This window comes from Hyaena hyaena, unplaced genomic scaffold (genome assembly GCF_003009895.1).
Source record: "Hyaena hyaena isolate Hyena2069 unplaced genomic scaffold, ASM300989v1 scaffold_94, whole genome shotgun sequence".
NCBI classification, from domain to species: Eukaryota; Metazoa; Chordata; class Mammalia; order Carnivora; family Hyaenidae; genus Hyaena; species Hyaena hyaena.
In genome coordinates, this window is record NW_024080726.1 from 2,886,621 (window position 1) to 2,906,370 (window position 19,750).

Here is a 19,750-nt window from a genome sequence, read left to right on the forward strand (position 1 = left end):
AAGGTACCGACCGGGAGGAGGGAGCCCCGGAGACCGTGTCACCCACTGCGACCGGTGGGGGCGGGGGGGGAGTGCAAGTCGTTTCCACGAACCGTGCGTGTTTCCTAAACTGTGGTGCGCACGTGCCTGTGAGTAACCCAGGTCTGCTTCCTGGAGACCTCAGCCCCACCAGGCTGCTGTGCTCAGGGCCTCACACGTTCACTCGTTCCTGAACTGCACACTGCGCACCCTCCCGTCCCACCGTGGCTCCATGGGGAACACCGAGCTGGGGGTGGCATGAGCCTGATGGAGCCCGGCCCTGTCCCGTGGGAGCTGGCCAGAAGAGCTGAGCTGTTTAAAAACAAGTCACAGGTCTGGGGTGCCTGGGTGGCTTAGTCGGTTAAGCATCCGACTTTCGCTTAGGTCATGATCTCGCTGTTCGTGGGTTCGGGCCCCGCGTCGGGCTCTGTGCTGACTGCCAGCTCAGAGCCTGGAGCCTGTTTCCGTCTGTGACTCCCTCTCTCTCTGACCCTCCCCTGCTCACGCTGTCTCTCTCTCTCTCCCCTAGAAATAAATAAAAATATTAAAAAATAATAATAAAAAATAAAAACAAGTCACAGGTCTGAGGCGGTTCTTCCTGTGTGTGCTGCCGGCACCTGTTTGTCCCACTCTGTGGCCCCTTCCTTTGCACCGCATGCCTCCGGGTGGGCCCGCTGTCTCACGTCGGGCATCTGCGAGGTGTTCTGGAGGTGGGCCGCGTGTTACATGCGCAGCCGTTGTGAGGAAGCCCAGGGTGGACATCTGCCATCGAGAGCTGCTAGTCTCAGCCAGGAGCCTCGGCCCCTACCCGGAGGGGCTAAGTGCCCACGCGGTGGCCAGAGCGTTATGTGGCCGGTCACTTTGCCACTGCCCAGACCGCTGCCCCTCTTTGGCGCCTGTTCTTTAACCCCGAGCAAACTCCTCTCCTCCCTGCCGCCAGGCAGCTCCGTCAGCTCTCCTCAAAGCCCAGCAGGCGTCAGGCCTGCACCTCCTTTCCTGACGGCTGTGCGTGAAGCCCCGTCCTTGGCCTGTGTGCTCGTCTGTTAGGGCCACCCTGACAGAGCACCCCAGACTGGGGGGCTTAAACAACAGAGCTTCATTCTAAATGTCAAGTTCTGGGGACTGGAAGTCCACGATCATGGTGTCAGCAGCGTTGGTTTCTTCTGAGGCCCCCTTTCCTTGGCTTGTAGATAGCGTCTTCTCGCAGTGTCTTCTCTGTGTTCTCGTCTGTTTGCAGATTTCCTCTTCTTGTAAGGACACCTGTCATGCTGGATTAGGAGCACCGTCTGATCTCATGTTAACGTGATCACCTCTTCAAAGACCCCATCTCCAAATAGAGTCACATTCTGAGGTGCTGGGGGCCAGGGCTTCAGCCTGTGATTTGAGGGGAGGGGAGAGACCCATAACTCACCCCTTAATGGCTTCATGAAAGGGAGCTGCCGCCCCCCACCCCTACCTTCCTGGAACTCTTCTGTCCACAGACCCCTGGGACAGTCGCTCGCCACATGTGGAAGGTGGGTAATGGCAGAGCACAGATTTGGTCCCTGAGATCTTTGCTTTAGGTTAAACCCAAACTTGAGGCGAAGGAGAGGACCGGTTTCACAGCAGCACCTAAGGGGGACGTAGAACTGTAATGGTGCTTTTGTGCTTTGAAGGGTAATCTTCGCTTCTGTTCTTTTTATTAAACAAATGTGATACAATCACAAAATTAAATACCCTTTTCCCTCCTTTCTTTGTAATGAGGAAGTCTTGTCCTTTATTTTACAGTTCAACTTGCAGAAATGGATTGTACTTGATAATTTGCTGTGCGTCCATAAAAACCATAAAATATAAGAAGCAGTGTTGCTAGAGTAGCTGTTCTCATTTCCTGGCAGTCATTACATGCTTCCAATACAAAAACATTTTTCTCCTAACTGTCCGTTCTGAGCTCAAAAATGGATTTCCCTCCAGCCCCTGTCATTCAATTATCACCTCGGGAAATGCACAGATATAACTGATGATCCCTGTAAAACGCCCTGCAGCCTGCCACCCTCTCTCATCCTTCATCTTTTGTCCTGTTCCCGTCATTAAATGTTACATTGCCAATGTATATTTTATAGGGTGACCCTGCTGGTGTCACTTTGATACTGTGCAGGGATAATAAGATTGCACATATAATGAAAGGCCGATAAATAGAAAAATGTTTACGACACGGAGAATGGCGCTTTTAACAGTTTTATGGCTTTCTCTTTTCCTCTCTCCTCTTCTCCCCCTCTGCTGGTAGAATTGTGGTTTTGTTACAGAATGAGGAAACATTAAGAAGGGTGATGTGGTAACAGAACCGATGGCAGGGAGATCCCACTTGCCCTGTTGCTGAACTCCGATAAAATGAATTCAGGAAATAATGAAGTATTCAGCTTATAGGAAAGAAAACTGATGTCAGTGAGTGAATTCTTGGGGGCTTGGGGGTCCCTACAGAGAAGACGAGATTCTTGGTGTTGGCGTTATTGTCCTTAAAACGTTAGGTCTTCAACAGCTCCGTAAGACGAGAGATGGGAGATGCTGAGTGGGCCCTTGTGTGTGGGTCCCGTGGTAAGAGAAGGCCAGTCCCGTTGCCGCATCGGCACTGCCCAGGCTCGTGTGCCGCAGGCTGGCGTAGGCCCCACGCGGGGTGGGCTTCAGGCTAGGCTTCAGACCGATTTGTGATGGCCATGATGACCCTGTCCTGAAACAAGTTGTTTCCAAATCTGTTTTCTCTTTTTTATTGTTATTTTTGGTTAAATGGAAGAATCTTCTATGTGTTGCTCGACTGGTAGGTGTTTTAGTGGAGCTGCTTGGAGAGGTGGCACGAAGAAGAGGTTCAGGAGACCACCCAGTGGCCCACGCGTCGTCCCCACGGGTTTGAGCACACTGCAGAGCCATTTTGATAGATGCTTCCCACTGAAAGTAACTTGGAAAGACGCTCCGTAGCAAGTTCAGAAGCCAGGTTTTGAAGGACCCTGCCTGATCAGACTCTCGGCCTTCCTCAGAGAAAGCAGACTTCTTGCTTTTAGCTCAAGAGGCCTGTGAAGGTCACTGGCTTGGCACGTCTCTGTGACATGCACAGCCAAGAGCCAAAAGTAGGCCAGAGGGCTTCGTCCATAGCGGAAGCCCTTGGATGGCGTGAGGCGCAGCCAGCAGGCTGTGAGGGGGTGCCCGTGGTGGTGGTGGTGGGCTTGCAGGGTCTATCTGATACAGTCCTTGGGGCTTATTCCTGGTGTGGGAAGCAGAACGTATTTGTCTAGGCTCGCACGGGATTCCAGTTGTGCACTGTGCCAACCAAATGTTCTCCTGAACCCAGTACCCCAGCTTCGGGCAGGTGCGGTTCTGTAATTCTTAGGTGCCACCTTGGGCGGTGGCTCCCCCCTGAGGTGGGAAGGCTGACCACCCGTTGTTATCCGGGATGCACAGTGCCTTTGTTTGCTTTTCTTCCTAAACTTCCTCTTCAGGGTCCATTGAAGGAGGTTTAAGATACTCCCTAGATAGATAACCCAAATTTGAGCCTCTGGCTTTAAGAAATACATTGGTTTTCCCTTTGTTCATAGCAGATTGGTTAAGAACACAGGACTCTGGTACCAGACTCCCAGGGCTTCCATTTGAAGCTATATGAGCTTGGACTCGTGGCTTGGTCTCCTTGTGCCTCGGTTGTCTCATTTGTAAAGCAAGGATAATGCATTTTATGTATTAGGGTAGCCTAGAAGATGAAGTGTATATTAAGGTATGGAAAACATTTATTGTGCTTAGCTCTCATCATTGTAGATTTCATAAGCCCGGTACAGGTAGTTGTTGGTTTGTAAATCTGCTGAATGAGGAAGTGGTGGCATTGGATTCCTAAGTCCACCCTCCCTTCAGCCCATGGCCCCAACTTTCAGAGCAGTGCTTCCAAACACCACATACACATGGATTAAGTTGTCACTGGCCCATGGAAACTGAAACAAAAATAAGAACAATGTAGCCATTTTTCATAACCCTGGATATCAAGTTAAGAAACTCTTCTAATTTGGATATTGTCTGTCTTTTCTACTTTTTTAGAGCTAAAAAGTCATTTCTTTTATGAAATAATGGTGAGATCAAGAAGCAGTTATTTTTAATGACCTTACTCGACAAAACAAAAAGCCAGTGGTCTGGTATCCATTTTTCAGAAGTTAATTTTTTAGAGTTAATTTCAGGTAAATTTTAATGCTCAGGAAGTATTCCATCAAATGTTTCCTGAATACTCACGATATTCAAGATGCAGTCCTAGACTTGTGGGGTAATTGCAGAGGAAGTAGGCATAGACTTGGGGACATTAGGTTATTCATGGTTCCACTTTGGGGCTCAGTTAAGCGTCAGACTCTTGGTTTCAGTTCAGGTCACTCTTGGTTTCAACTCATGGTTCATGGGTTCGAGCCCCATAATGGGCCCCATGCTGACAGTGTGGGGCCTGCCTGAGATTCTCTGTCTCCCTCTTTCTCTGCCCCCGCCCCCATTCATGGTTATGGTCCAAAGGAGAGCCTGTGTGTACCAGCAGAGAGACAAGTGTGGAAAAGTATAGGTGTGCAAACATCATGATGACCGTGGGGGATTGGGGAGAAGGAGAAGGAAGGCTTCAGGGAGAAGATGGCATCTGTGGTGAACTGAGCCCTGAGTGGTCAGGACTCAGATCCAGACTCCGAGGAGACAGCAGCCCACAAGCAAGAAGGAAGCACTGAGGGGACAGCAAACTGGCTGTGGGGTCTCCTGCAGACCGTGGGAGAGGCAGCAAGGCAACTGGGCCTTTGTTCTGTCGGCCTTGAGGAGCCATCACTGGTTTGGAGAGCGAAGTGGCAAGGTCAGAGCTGGGCTTTGGGAAGACTGAGCATCTCTGTGGGAGAGGACAGGCCTGCCCAGGACCTCGAGTCTGGACATCTGACTGGAGGGGAGGTGTGGGACCACAGGTGGCTGAGGTCAGCATCTAAAGCAACATGGAGCTTAGGAAATTTCATCACCATTTTGGCTAAACCACAAAATATCTGTTTCACTTCCTCCACAATGTATGAATAGCGGTAATCTTTGTTTTTCTTAATTCTTTATTCTGCTCAACTAAGATTTTTTAAAGAGAGGTTAGGGGGGTGCCAATTTCCAGAACATCTCCGTGAGCATCTTAGTGTGGCCTCTTACAATCTGTTAAACCCAGGAGATCTCTAGGCACTTCCAGAGCCCTCTTTCTTCTCCCTTTCCTTCACCTTGCCTTGGGAAGGGGAGCAGAGGTGGGTAGGGGAGACCACCTTGCCCAGAAATAGGCTGCCTCCTCACCGTCGGGCTTCCTCTTGCGTGCCATGTTCGATAGGTGCCCTTCCAGCCTCTGGCACGCAGAAGGCGGTGGCTGCTGCGTGCCTTCAAGCAGATCATCATCCCGTCAGATGCACTCTGAGACCACAGACTTGGTATTTAACGATTAGCAGCAGAGCCGGCTGACAGCGTCAGGGCTCCGTCAGGGATTAGGGGATTCGGTTGGTTAACAAAAAAAGGAGCCCAGGAGAGCACTGCTTTAATTACCAGAGCTGACGCTGGAAGACAACCAGTTGCCTGCTAGAAAGATTCGTAAAGTGGCTGCTCCTACACATAGCTGATGGTTCCACCCAGTGCCCGACTCCTCACCTCAGATGTTCGGAACACTTGTCAGCTCCAGCCCTGGAATCCTCGGGGAGTGAGAGGAAAAAATGACTTGCTCGGGAGTCTGTGCCAGGAAATTTTACTGACTGGCTTCACTGCCCTTGAATTAGTAGTTTTTGCCAAGAAATGCAGCTGTGACTCCCAGGCAGAGGTGGTCGTGGGTGTCAGCAGGCCCAACCTCAGCTCAGGGTCAGTGCGCGCCGGTCAGCGTGCTTCCGGGGAGACATGGTGGCCGGAGCCACGCTCCCTGGCGGCCTTGACCACTCTCGGCACCCTGGGTTGGGGAATGAAGTCGGAGAAGCAGCTTTGTGCCATGTTTCCTTCTCCCTCCTGCCCCTGCTGTGTCTGGGACCTTGTTTTGTAACTAGTCATTGCTTGCTAGAACTTCTCTCTGGAAAAACACACCTTTAAAAAAAAAGGTGGGGGGGGGGCGCTTCACATTTCTCCATCCCATCCAGCAAGCGGTGGGTTTCTTTACTCCTCTGTACCTGGATCACCAAAGAAGGGACCAGAATGTAACTGAAGGGCAACATCCTTCAAACAAAGTTTTTGCAGCAAAACACCTTGATTGTAGCCAACTGTGCTTTAGCACGCAGGCTTCAGGTAAGGCGTTGATTGGGTAGAGCTCGTGTAAGTGTACTCTCTCTCGTAGTCATGTTAAAGTATTTATTTAGCATTGAAACAGGGAAGAATGGATCCTAAAGAATTAAAATAACTTCCAAACGCTCACCTTCCAACCCCTGCAATGGGGTGTGTCAGTTGTGTGCAGACACGCATCTGTCAGCCCTGCCTCGCAGTGGGTCCTGTCCCATCACGTCAGCAGACAGTGGCAGGCAGGCTGGAGGGGCTTGAACGGCAGCTTCAGAGAGAAGCTGTTTGTCCTGCCGTTATCTGTGCGCACTGCCAGGCCCCCTCCCCACCCCTCCGGCCCCTCTTTATTGAGTATGTGGTGCTTGGCCCCGAGAGGATGCCTGTTGATGGCTTTGGTGGAGAAGAGGAAGTTAGCAGCGGCTCTCCCTCCCCAGGGGAGGAAGCGTTCGTGGGAGGCTGGGGACATTCCGAGGTGCTGCCTGAGCACTGGCTACGGTGCAGGGACCCAGGTAGATTCCTCCCTTCTTCCCTTCCTCCTCCCTCCTTCCCTCTCTTCCTCCCTGCCCCTCCTGTGCACCTACCAAGGACTGCTTTATCAAGGCCTTCCTTGGGCTGCCTGAGGCCAGCAGGTGTTAACCATTTTTCCAGCTGGCCACAGAACCACACACTGCGAGAATGGAAGATACAGGAATAGGGCTCTGGACACAGAATTGGAGTGTGAGAGAAGAGGGGCATTTCCAAGCAGTACCAGTAGATGGCAGGCTGCAGGTACCCCGTGGTTTGTGTGCAACTGTCCTCACCTCGGGGCGTCAAGCCTGTTTGGTTGTGGCAATAATAATATGTTATAATCACAAAAATTGGGACTAGATCCTGGACCTACTACCTTTATGTTTCTAACATTGGACAAAAATAATTGACTAATTTCTCGTGTCTCCACCTCAGCCTCCCAGGGGCCTCGTGTCCTGGCTTAATGCTGGGCCGAGGTGAGAGAGCACACAGGGAGCTGGGGGCTTGCTGCTGTGCTCAGTTCGGGGCAGACCTGCCCCCCAGATGAGCCCTGGACCCTCACTGTGCTTACAGTGCCTTCTCACTCCACCATCTGTTCTGCACCTTCATTGCCCCAGGGTCCCTTAGAAGACCTGTAGTTTATCTTACTTTAGAAAATAGATGAGAGCATGTGCGTGCGTGCGTGCATGTGTGTGTGTGTGTGTGTGTGTGTGTGTGTGTGTATGTGAGGCTAAACAGGTTACAGGTCCCCCTCCGTTTGCGCTGCAGCTCCTGAAGTAATGAAATAGCAGCTTGTCTACGGGCATTGTTCTAGAGCCAAGTGACTACAGGTAAATTAACCTGCTGGTCAGACTGGAAGGAGACCTGGTCAGGTTGTCCCCTGCTGCAGGGCAGTCAGCTCCCACCTCCAGCCCCCACCCCGCCTCTACTCTTACACACACACATGTGGTGGTGGGATGCTCACTCTGGAGCCTGGCACGCGTCGCCAGTCTGTCGTTCACCCAGACGTACCAGCAGAACTTACCTGAAATGAGTTTTTACCTAAAGACTGCCGGTAATTACGTGGTGGGCAACCCCAGTGCCCCCCACTCCTGCTTCAGTTCAGACATCCGGGCTGCGGAACGTGGAGCCATGAAGGGAATGTGCCCTGACGTTTTACACTGGGTGAACTTGATGGACTCGAGGTCTAACATGAGGAGGCACAGACGTACAATGGTGACTGTGGAGGAGGATCCAATTCTCCTACTGATACCAAGTGGTGGAGCCCAGGAAGCTTCTGGATCACAGGAGTGGCTGTGATTGAGCTGTCTGCTGGTGCCTGGAGCCTTTTGTCAACCTGACACACTCTGTCTCTCTCGTCCCAGCCCCCACCCACCCAGAGAGAGCGCTGCACGGAGTACCTCGGACCTCCCTCTTCCTTCTGTGCCTGGCACTCCCCACTCCATGTTTTCTTTTGGATGGAAAATCAGAGAAACCTAATGCCCCCCGCCCGCCCCCCAGTGGTTGGTATGGGGAGACCTGCTGTGCAGAGAGCCCGCCTGGGAGGGAAGCCATGCCTAAATCCAGGAGCAAATCTCTTATTGCCAGTGGCCTTTTGCTTGTGACCTGTTGGGGAACTCCAGCGCCGCCCCCGCCCCCTTTCACACACGGAAGAAAAGGCGAAGAGCTGGAGAGAGAGAATCTACTAAATATAGCCCGGTGGCTCTGAGCGCTTCTCTTGGCGAGCATCGAGGCCCATAATGCAGTCGACCGGGGAGGGTGTCGCCCCCTCTCTTTCCCTTTTTGGCCCAGGCACTAACCCAGTTTAGTCGCTCGTGCCGTGTGCAGTCACAGCCCAGAGACGTGAGGAGTGCAGGCTGCGAGGCCTTGTCGCGAGGTGGGGGAGAGCACCAGGAACAAAACGGTCCACACCGGCCGGCCATTGCCGCGTCTGTGCCTCTGCGTCCGCCCGAGCCGAGGCGGGAGGCTCATTTGCAAGGCCGCCTTTGTGGAGCTGCCTTTTGATCAGTGATCGCCTGTGTTAGTGTTTCAGCCAGCTATTGATTTCCGCAACGGCTTTTGTTCCCTGGATTTACGTGCAGCGGGTCTCTGCAGCACACACTATGCATGTTTGATTAAAGTTCAATTGACTTCGGTCCTGGGGAGGCCTCTAGCTGCCTCATTCCCTGTTTGTAGAACCAGAGCTTTTCCCGACATGTTCTTTTGTTTGTGCTCAAGACCTAGCCACCCATGCAGTCACCAGTATGCTGTTTCTAATCCGCCTAGATTCGCTCCGTTCCAGTGTTTAATCCCTTCATAGATGGTACAGTGCTTGAGAGGCAGCTAATAAAACCTGGCCTGGATTTTTTTTCAAGTTAACTTTGTGGATGTGCAATTGGTATGCACGTCATACTTCCCGTCAAAGTACACCCACTTTAAGCACAGTGCGGGCACCGTTCAGTGAGCCTGACAACCATAAGCCCGCAGTGGGTTTATAGGACATTCTCTTCACCCTGAAAGGTTTCCTGGTATTTTTTTATAGGTGGTTTCCTACTTCTTGTCCGCCAGATTCTGGGCAACCACTCAGTGAGTTTTGTGATTGTGGATTTGCCTTTTCCAGAACAGACCCCTAGAGCCTGTACCCTTTTGTGTCTGGCTGCTTATATTCAGTGTGATGTTTTGAGATTGATCCATGTTGTGCATAGATCAGTAGCTTCTGCCTTTTTACTGCCAAGTAGTGTCTGTTAATGGGTGCGCGGTGCTGTGTTTCTCCCTTCTCCCGTTGAGGGATATTGAGATAGTTTCCAGTTTGGGGGTGACGAAGAGTAAAGTTTCTGTGAACGTTTGTGTAAAAGTCTGTGTGTGAGCATCTGTTTTTATTCTTTTGGGTAAACACCAAAGACTGGGATCAACTGCTGGGTCACATGGTACATGTTTGTTTAGCTTTGTGAGAACTACCAAGGTTTTACAGAGTGGGTGAGCCACTTTATATTCCCCCCAGTGATGTAGGAGAGTTCTAGTCGCTCTCTCATCTTGCTGAATTTTGAAACTGATATTTTTCACTTTCTGAACTAATTTTAGACCTGCGGTGGACGGTCCTTCTGGCTTGGTCATTTGATCCCTGGTACTCAGAAAATAGAATCTGTTCTGGACTCTTTCTTCTTGTCAAAAAGCTGTTGTTTTCTTTTTCCCTTTAAGGTTTATTGAGAGAGGGGGAGAGGGAGAGGGAGAGAGGGAATGTCAAGCAGGCTCCACGCTATGAGCATGAAACCCGACACAGGATTCCAGCCCATGAACCGTGAGATCATGACCTGAGCCCAAATCAGGAGTCCAACACCCAACCAGTTGAGCCACCCAGGTGCCCCAAAAAGCTATTATTTCTTAAGTGTTGACGAAAAGTTGATGTTTATTTCAGTATTAGGTTTCTCATGTTCTGATTTTCTCACATATTTGAGGAGAACAGCACAGTGCAGGAGTGGAGGTTAAGGTTGGGAACCTGGACTTTTCTTGAGCATTTTTCTGTCTGGTATGTGACATTAGGCCAATATCACGGCCTCACTGAACTCTGGCTTGCCCTGTTGTGATCTGTGAGTTATGCTATCTTTTAAAACCATTTGAAACTCTTCCAAACATTCATATTTGAGAAATAGAAATATATTTGACCTTAACACAGGTTAAAATGGCACAGTTTGACTTATAAGCACTTATAAGATGTGTGTTTTTTAATAGATATAGTCCAGTACTATAAATACATTTTTTCCCCTCATGATTTTCTTAGTAACATTTTCTTTAGTTTCCTTTATTGTAAGGATGATGTAAATAAATAATATGTGTAACACCTACAATACGTGTAAATCACCCATTTACGTTCTCAGTAAGGCTTCTGGTCGGCAGTAGACTGTTGAGTTTGGGGGGGTCAGAAGTTGTACCTGGATCTTTGCCTGTGTCAGTGCCCCCAGTCCCTGTAACTGCGTGAGGCTATAATGTGTCACCGATCAATGCTCTACAGAGATGTCAGGGTGGCTGCTTTTTAACAGCCTTCAAGTCAGGCTGAGGTTGGGCAGAGACCCTGGTAGCACCTTCCCATCTGATTTTCTCTCCCATATTTGATTCCTTCTCTCTCCTGTAGCTTACATTTCCTCCTAACATCCCAGGCCTTTCTCATCCACTGGCCCCTAAAATGACTTCAGCTAGAGGAGGAGGTGGGAGGGGTCTCTGGGGTCTCGCACCCTTCCCTCCAGCGTTGGGATCAGGCTGTAGTTTACTGCAGGAGCTGCCCTTTTGAGCTGATAGAGAATGTCACACCGACAAAGTATTGAAGGAGGACAATGACTTGCCCTGCTTCTGTTTGTATTTTCTCATAGGAGGACCAGCGTCAGATCAGTTGTGTATGAGCAGAGGTCTGTTAATCCCCTAGGGGGTGTTCGAGTTTGTTCCCTCCAGCCAGCCAGCACCAGAAGATCAGTATAGATAAGTGACTTTCCAAGTCACTGAGATGGATCTCAGGTCACTGGAGCCCAGAATCAATCAATCAATCTCTCTCTCTCTCTCTCTCTCTCTCTCTCTCTCTCTCACTCACAGCTCCTCCTTTCACAAAGCAGTGAGCCTTCCATGAGGTGAGGTGGTGCTCTGGGCAGCACCAGAAGATCAGTGTGACCTAGGCACTCTCACTGCTTTCAGGGATTTTTTTTTTTTTCCTGTAATTCCAGGTGAAGATACTTTATCTTAGGATGCTTGCTTTAAGCAAATCGTCTTTGTATGGGGCGCCTGGGTGGCTTAGTCAGTTGAGCATCCGACTTTCGCTTAGGTCATGATCTCGCGGTTTGTGGGTTCGAGCCCCGCGTCGGGCTCTGTGCTGACTGCCAGCTCAGAGCCTGGAGCCTGTTTCAGAGTCTGTGTCTCCCTCTCTTTCTGACCCTCCCTTGCTCATGCTGTCTCTCTCTCTGCCTAGAAATAAATAAAAATATTTAAAAAAGAAAAGAAAAGAAAATGGTCTTTGTCAACCAGGGTTAACCAAACATGGCACTCGCTCCCAGGGCAGGGGTAGTAGAAGTGCCCCTTTTTAAAAGTTGCGTTTGGGTTCATATCCCCTTGCTGTATTTTTAAAAAAGATGTCTTGCCTTTCTTTCTGCTGGGCCACAAAAAGAATAGCTCCTTCTGCCTTAAAGACTGACCTCATGGGGCACCTGGGTGGCTCAGTTGGTTAAGCCTCCCACTTTAGCTCAGGTCATGATCTTGCAGTTCACAGGTTCGAGCCCCGCATTGGGCTCTTTGCTATCTACACGGAGCCTGCCTCTCTGATCCTCGGTCTCCCTCTCTCTCTGCCCCTGCCCAGCTCATTCTCTTTCTGTCTCTCTCAAAAATATTTAAAAACAAAAGACTGACCTTGTGACATGTGGCATTTCATCTGTGCATCAGCGGCCCTGTGTGTGTGTCCCTCAGTCGTCCCCTTCAGGATTTTGTACCAGCTCGTCCCACTGTGGGCATTCAGACTGGGGTGGAGGCTGTCGAGCAGCTTTCCTGGGTTTGGGGTCTCCTTTTTTTTTCCTGACCCTGGTTCCCCACCACCCAAGCATGGGAATTGTGTTTTTGGCGGGGGGGGGGGGGGATACGGGGGGGATTGTTTCTGGAACAGTCTAAGTGGCCAGGCATCTCCTTGTCACACCTGTATGATCAGCGGAGTGCTGTGAAGAAAACACCTGAGTGCGCACACAGCGGCAGGGACTTTCCCTTTTCTCCGCTGTTTGTTGCTGTACCTATGTGGTGGCACGTGGCAGGTACTCAGCAGATACTCGTTGAATGAATGAATGTTCTAGATATCTACGAGTCCTGCTCCCCTGGGCTGAGGGGACAAGCCCAGTCCCCTCACGGCTGGCTCCAGAGAAAAGGAGCAAAGCGCGCAGCACAGTCATTTCCAAGCAGCTCCCGCTCCTGGCAGAAGATGGCGCTGCAGGGCAGGGAGAAACCAAGCCCCCTGAACCCTTTGGTCACAGCCGGCCTTCTCTCCTGCAGGGGGAGCTGATCACCTTCTATTACTACTGGAAGAAAACCCCAGAAGCAGCCAGCTCCCGGGCCCATCGCAGGCATCGCAGGCAGGCCGTGTTCAGGAGGATCAAGACCCGCACCGCGTCCACACCCGTCAGCACGCCCTCCAGACCGCCCTCCAGCGAGTTCTGTAAGTGAGGGGCCGCTCCCTGTCCCTGCTCTGGGCCCGCCCTCACGGGTGTTCTTGTCACAGAGCAGGCTGGGGACATCACGTGTGTGGTGCCTGTGAAGCCTGCGCCTGGATGTAGCACTGACTTGGGGGACTTGGTAGGAGAGGTTTACAAATTATTTATGCAGTAAAAATTTTTAAATAAACTCAATATCATTTTAATTGTTTATAAAAATGTAAGTCTCGACCTGGTCCTGGGGTGTTTTCAATAATTTCAGAGGAGATATTCCACTTTGTGGATGGTGTTCTGTTTGAGTCACTGCGTTGGTATTGTGTTGGCAATAAGATAAGACTCACATTTTCTCCTTTTTGCTCCTCTTGATCCCAGTGTAATGTGACGCTTTCTTCACTCTTTTTTAAAAATTACTTTTAAAAATTTCATTTTAAAATGTTTACTTTTTTTTTTTTTGAGAGAGAGAGTGGGAGAGGGAGAGAGAAGGGGACAGAGGATCTGAAGGATCTGTGCTGGCAGACTGACAGCAGTGAGCCTGACAGGGGGCTCAAACTCACAAACTGTGAGATCATGATCTGAGTCGAAGTCGCTCAACTGACTGAGCCCCCCAGGCGCCCCAGATCTCTTCTTAGCCCTTAACAGCTGGCATGTAGCAGCAGCCCGTGTTCTGCCCTGGCCCCGGGCCCTCAGCCTGAGGGTTGCTTACCTTATACATGCAAACAGGAAATGAGCCAGTAGGGCTGGCGGGGTGGGTAGGACCTGATGCAGAGGGGGCTCCTCAGGGTGCCTGGAGTTGTCAGGGAAAGCACGTGGGTGTACTTCGCCCAGGTATGACGTCCCTCAAAACACGGTAGGGCAGGGGTGCCCGTGTGGCTCAGTCGGTTGAACGTCCGACAGCTGAAGTCGTGGTCTCGCGGTTCATGAGTTCGAGCCCTGCGTCAGGCTCTGTGCTGACAGCTCAGAGCCTGGACCTGCTTCGGATTCTGTGTCTCCCTCTCTCTCTCCCCCTCCCCTGCTCACGCTCTGCTTCTCTCTGTCTCTCAAAAATAAATAAATGTTTTAAAATAAATATTTTTTTTAAATAAATAAAAAACAAGGCAGGACAGATCCTTGGGTACTTCACACTAGCTCTTCCGCTCTCATCATTGGCCCTGAGGGCTTCAGAGTGCTCCGTTGTGAACACTGCCCCGCCTCCGCCTTCCAGGCGACTCTGGTGGCTCAGAGCCTGGGGCGGGCCACGGGCCACAGGAGGGCCCATCTTGGCCCAGCATGATGGTGTCTCCCCCACCCCTGTTGTGTTCCTGCCATGTCCAGTGGACCTGAGTTCAGCCAGCGAGGATGACTTTGACAGTGAGGACAGCGAGCAGGAATTGAAGGGGTACGCCTGCCGCCACTGCTTCACCACCAGTAAGTGGGGGTCAGGGCCGGGGGTGGGGGCTGTCCCTGAGGCAGGCGAGGTTCGCACTCCTCTGGGTTCTGACATTTCATGAATCCAGCTGAAGGCCTGCCAGGGAGTCATTGGCTCGATGGTGCTGTGCTTCAGGGTTCCCGGAGAAAAAGCAGAAATCCACATTTGCTGTCGCTCCCCCTTCCTGTTCAGCAGTCAGTGTGGCCGGGCCGGGGGTGGCGGGTGTCCGTCCAAGCCCCTGGAGGCCCCACTGCACCCTCTCCCCTGGCACAGCCTCCAAAGACTGGCACCACGGGGGCCGGGAGAACATCCTGCTGTGCACGGACTGCCGCATCCACTTCAAGAAGTACGGCGAGCTGCCCCCCATTGAGAAGCCTGTGGACCCTCCCCCGTTCATGTTCAAACCTGTCAAAGAGGAAGACGATGGGCTCAGTGGGAAGCATAGCATGAGGACGCGGCGCAGTCGTGGCCCGGTGAGTCCTGGGGCCGGCGGCCCGGGCGGGGCCTCCCCGGAGGCTGGGTGGTGACTGGCTCTAGGTGGAGGACCAGCCTCCTGGAAGGAGCCATTGGCCCCAAAATCCTCGTTTTGTGTGCGGGTCTGGGAAGAGCCTCTGTTCCCTCCCTCCCGCCCTCGTGTTGTCCTTGGGGGGTCAGTGGGGTGCATGTCCTGAGCTCTTCAGTATTGGTTTCTGACTCGGTGAGTGCTGCCCAAGTCCCTCAGACCTGCCTCTGGGCCCAGGGCCCACCACCCGGAGTGTGGCCTGGCTCTGCGACTTCAACTCGCAGGTGCTCTTTTCTTTTCTTTTCTTTTTTTTTTTTTAATATTTTATCCAGTTTTGGAAGCTTTTGGTACATTTTTCTCTTCACTATAGAGCCCTTTTCATAAAGAGGTTTTGTTTTCTAGGTTGGAAATATGGCAGTGGGGACCTTTGTGAGTGAAGGTTTTCTCAGGTTGGAAGCTAGGGATACCACCAGGGTCCCCCCCCCCACCCCGTAGGGAGGCAGCCTCCCTTCTGGGCCCAGGGATGGCACCTTCCCCCTCATCCACCTTCCTCTGACCTTAGCGTCCTGTCTCAGCTGCTGCACCCTGGCCACCCGGCACAGGGACTGGCATGAATCATTGCACCCCCATCCCCTCTGAGCCCCAAGGCTTTGCAAAAAGGAGCTGAAGTGTTTTTAGGAGCTGAGCTACATTATTTGACAGTTTATCTCCTTGGGTCATTTCCCATCCTGTCAGATGAAACCAGCAGGTGTTTGGTTTGGGCGAGGATGTGGGCAGTTCTGTGGCATAAACAGAAAGGGTGAGGTGATTCCAAGCAGACCCTGTGTGTGATTGTTGTTCCGGAGAACTTGACAGAGTAAACGGCCCTTGCCGACTTCTGCCCCTCAGAAAGTCTCACTCGTTTCTACCGCACAATACCCGGGACCATCCCTGAAGATGAGCGTTTTAGGTTGAGTTGCTGTCTTTTCTGAGAGCCCCCCCCCCGCCCCATTCCTTCTCTCTGTATTGATCCCCACGCACAGAGCAATAGGCACGTTGCTTGCCAGGGTCTGGGATTTGCCACAGGCTGGTGTGTGGGTCTGCTCCCACAGTTCCTGCATGTGTGCTGGGCTCAGGCAGCCCACAGCAGAGCCTGGGGTCCAGTCTCACCAGCCTCTGGGGTGGGTGGGTAGATGTCTACACTGCGCAGCGGTCGTAAGAAGCAGCCAGCCAGCCCTGATGGTCGCACCTCGCCCATCAATGAAGACATCCGCTCCAGTGGCCGGAACTCACCCAGCGCTGCCAGCACATCCAGCAATGACAGTAAAGCAGAGACAGTGAAGAAGTCAGCCAAGGTGAGGCACCTGTCACCCAGGGTAGCAGGGGCTGCTTGGCCCTGCCCCCTCACTAGCACCCCAGGTTGCTGTAGCTGATGTTTGGCTCCCTCAGATATGGGGCTGCAGGTCATTCCTTGAGCCGCCCTGGGCATCAGCATGGCCCTGGCTTGGGGCTGTGGACTAGGGTCTGGGCTCTGGGGCCTGGAGAAAAGTGGTCTCCCAGCACTGACCTTGAGGAGCCATCTCTGCCTCAAGTTTCCCAGGGCCTTGAAGGCAAAGGATAGGGTGTGATTGGAAAGGCTCCTTCTCTCCAGAGCCAAGTTATTTTCACCCTCAGATGTTTGTTTTCTCCTGGCCTCAGCTCGTCCCTTCAGAGCTTTCTTGCTTCTGGAGATGGAGCTCAGAATACAGGAGCAAGGTGTCAGCAAACCATTGTCCTGTCCCCCCCCTGAGGCTCATGGGACCCTTCCCTCAGCCTGATGCCCCTCACGGCTTTCCCACTGCAGAAGGTGAAGGAGGAGGCCTCATCCCCCCTTAAGAGCACCAAGCGCCAGCGGGAGAAGGTGGCCTCCGATGCGGAGGAGGCCGACAGGACCACCTCCAAGAAGACAAAAACCCAGGTGAGCTGCAGGGACTGTCGCTGGCAGCTAACACCCCCGAGAAGCCCCTAGCCCAGAGTTGCCTTGGGGCAAAGCAGAGCCCTGTCTGCTAGGGAGGGACTTAGACGGGCCCCCGACACCACCGGGCCAAAGGAGGACCTGAGGTCCCTGGGACCAGGCTCGCTGCCCCATCTGTACACACCTCTGCTGTGCACCCAGCGCAGGCAGAGAGGCCCTGCCCTCCTAGAGCTGCGTCCCCCCTCCCCCCGTGTACGGCTCTAGGAAATCAGCCGGCCCAACTCGCCATCTGAAGGCGAGGGAGAGAGTTCGGACAGCCGCAGCGTCAATGATGAGGGCAGCAGTGACCCCAAAGACATCGACCAGGACAATCGCAGCACGTCCCCCAGCATCCCCAGCCCCCAGGACAACGAGAGCGACTCGGACTCCTCGGCCCAGCAGCAGACGCTGCAGGCCCAGCCACCGGCCTTGCAGGTGTCCGGTGCGGCCACTGCAGCAACCCCGGCCGCTGCGCCCGGAGCCCCCCAGCTCCCCACGCCGGGACCCGTGCCCTCTGCCACCGCGGGCCCTCCGCAGGGCTCCCCGTCTGCTTCCCAGCCCCCTGGCCAGCCACAGGCCCCTGTGGCTCCTGCACCCCACGCTCTTATCCAGCAGACGCCCGCCCTGCACCCACCGCGGCTGCCTTCCCCACACCCCCCATTGCAGCCCCTGCCCACACCGGCTGGCCAGCCCCCGCTGCACAGTCAAGGCCCGGGCGGCCCCCACAGCCTCCAGGCCGGGACCCTGCTGCAGCACCCAGGACCCCCTCAGCCCTTTGGCCTCCCTCCCCAGGCCCCTCAGGCGTCTGCCCTCCCTCATGCATCCCTGCAGCCCCCGGCCTCGCAGGCCGCACTGCAGCCCCAGCAGCCTCCGCGGGAGCAGCCCCTGCCACCGGCGCCCTTGGCCATGCCCCACATCAAGCCGCCGCCCACCACACCCATCCCCCAGCTGCCAGCCCCACAAGCCCACAAGCACCCGCCACACCTCTCCGGGCCCTCGCCCTTCTCCATGAACGCCAACCTCCCACCCCCTCCGGCGCTGAAGCCCCTGAGCTCACTGTCCACACACCACCCTCCCTCGGCCCACCCACCTCCCCTGCAGCTCATGCCTCAGAGCCAGCCCCTGCCCTCCTCCCCTGCCCAGCCCCCGGTGCTGACCCAGAGCCAGAGCCTGCCCCCTGCTGCTGCCGCTCACCCCCCAGCGGGCCTCCACCAGGTGCCCCCCCAGGCCCCCTTTGCCCAGCACCCCTTTGTCCCTGGGGGACCCCCTGCCATCACTCCTCCAACCTGCTCCTCCACCGCCACCCCTCCTGCGGGACCTGGCCCCTCGGCGCAGCCACCCTGCTCTGCCACTGTTTCTTCGGGAGCCAGTGTAGCCGGGGGGACAGCCTGCCCGCTTCCCACCGTCCAGATCAAGGAAGAGGCTCTGGATGATGCCGAGGAGCCCGAGAGCCCGCCACCCCCTCCCAGGAGCCCATCCCCCGAGCCCACTGTGGTGGACACCCCCAGCCACGCGAGCCAGTCAGCCAGGTATGGCCTTCCCCGGCACACGGGCACAGCCGGGGCAGGGACAAGCTGGGCGGCTGGGCCAGGCGGAGGCCCCAGCAGGGCCCCAGCGAGAGGTGTGACCCTTCTTCAGGTTCTACAAGCACCTGGACCGTGGGTACAACTCCTGCGCACGGACAGACCTGTATTTTATGCCTCTGGCGGGATCCAAACTAGCCAAGAAGAGGGAGGAGGCCATCGAGAAGGCCAAGCGGGAGGCTGAGCAGAAAGCACGAGAGGAACGAGAGCGCGAGAAGGAGAAGGAGAAGGAGCGCGAGCGGGAGCGCGAGCGGGAGCGGGAAGCGGAGCGAGCGGCCGTGAGTTGGGGTCGATCGGGCTCGTGGGCTCCCTCGGCAGCCACACTCTGTGGCTCACTGTCTTGGCTACACGCTCATGTGCCTGTGGGTATTAGCTTTTCTCTCCGATGCAGTGTCCCAGCAGGGTCCGGACTGCGTGCTTGCAGCCCGAGCCTGTCCTTCCCGGGCCGTGCCTGTCCTTCCCGGGCCGTGCCTGTCCTGGGCCGTGGCCGTGGCTGGGGTTGGCTCCTGGTGTGGGGGTGGAGGGACCAGGCTGGCTGGTCAGTGCAGGCTGGCGGCGGGGCCAGGCTCAGACCCCGGGGCAGCTGGGCACCTGCCACTCACACCCTCCCTCCCTTCAGCAGAAGGCGTCCAGCTCTGCCCATGAGGGCCGCCTCAGCGACCCCCAGCTCAGTGGTCCCGGCCACATGCGGCCATCCTTCGAGCCGCCACCCACCACCATTGCTGCAGTGCCCCCGTACATCGGGCCCGACACGCCCGCTCTTCGGACTCTGAGCGAGTACGCTCGGCCCCACGTCATGTCGCCCACCAACCGCAACCACCCCTTCTACATGCCCCTCAACCCTGCTGACCCCCTGCTGGCCTACCACATGCCCGGCCTCTACAACGTGGACCCCACCATCCGCGAGCGGGAGCTCCGGGAGCGCGAGATCCGCGAGCGCGAGATTCGGGAGCGCGAGCTGCGGGAGAGGATGAAGCCAGGCTTCGAGGTGAAGCCCCCGGAGCTGGACCCCCTGCACCCCGCCACCAACCCCATGGAGCACTTCGCCCGGCACAGCGCCCTCACCATCCCCCCCACCGCGGGCCCCCACCCTTTTGCTTCTTTCCACCCGGGCCTGAACCCCCTGGAGAGGGAGAGACTGGCCCTGGCGGGCCCCCAGCTGCGGCCTGAGATGAGCTACCCCGATAGACTGGCGGCCGAGCGGATCCACGCCGAGCGCATGGCGTCGCTGACTAGCGACCCCCTGGCCCGCCTGCAGATGTTCAACGTGACTCCGCACCACCACCAGCACTCACACATCCACTCGCACCTCCACCTCCACCAGCAGGACCCCCTCCACCAAGGTGGGTGCCCCCCAGGCCGGGCCGCGGC

General features: G+C 54.7%; 1 protein-coding gene across 7 annotated transcripts in view; it reads left to right on the forward strand.

Moving 5' to 3' along the window:
• Positions 1 to 19,750, forward strand: part of RERE (arginine-glutamic acid dipeptide repeats) — a 432,865-nt gene that overhangs the window by 408,011 nt on the left and 5,104 nt on the right. For 6 of the 7 annotated variants that reach the window (XM_039234929.1, XM_039234928.1, XM_039234930.1 and 3 more), the window contains 8 exons: positions 12,760 to 12,922; positions 14,229 to 14,321; positions 14,596 to 14,795; positions 15,997 to 16,158; positions 16,647 to 16,760; positions 17,022 to 18,325; positions 18,435 to 18,657; positions 19,002 to 19,722. In XM_039234929.1, the coding sequence (XP_039090860.1) occupies positions 12,760 to 12,922; positions 14,229 to 14,321; positions 14,596 to 14,795; positions 15,997 to 16,158; positions 16,647 to 16,760; positions 17,022 to 18,325; positions 18,435 to 18,657; positions 19,002 to 19,722 (2,980 nt within the window). Of the gene's footprint in view, positions 1 to 12,759; positions 12,923 to 14,228; positions 14,322 to 14,595; positions 14,796 to 15,996; positions 16,159 to 16,646; positions 16,761 to 17,021; positions 18,326 to 18,434; positions 18,658 to 19,001; positions 19,723 to 19,750 lie in introns of those variants that run through there. The other variant, XM_039234933.1, reaches the window with a different exon arrangement.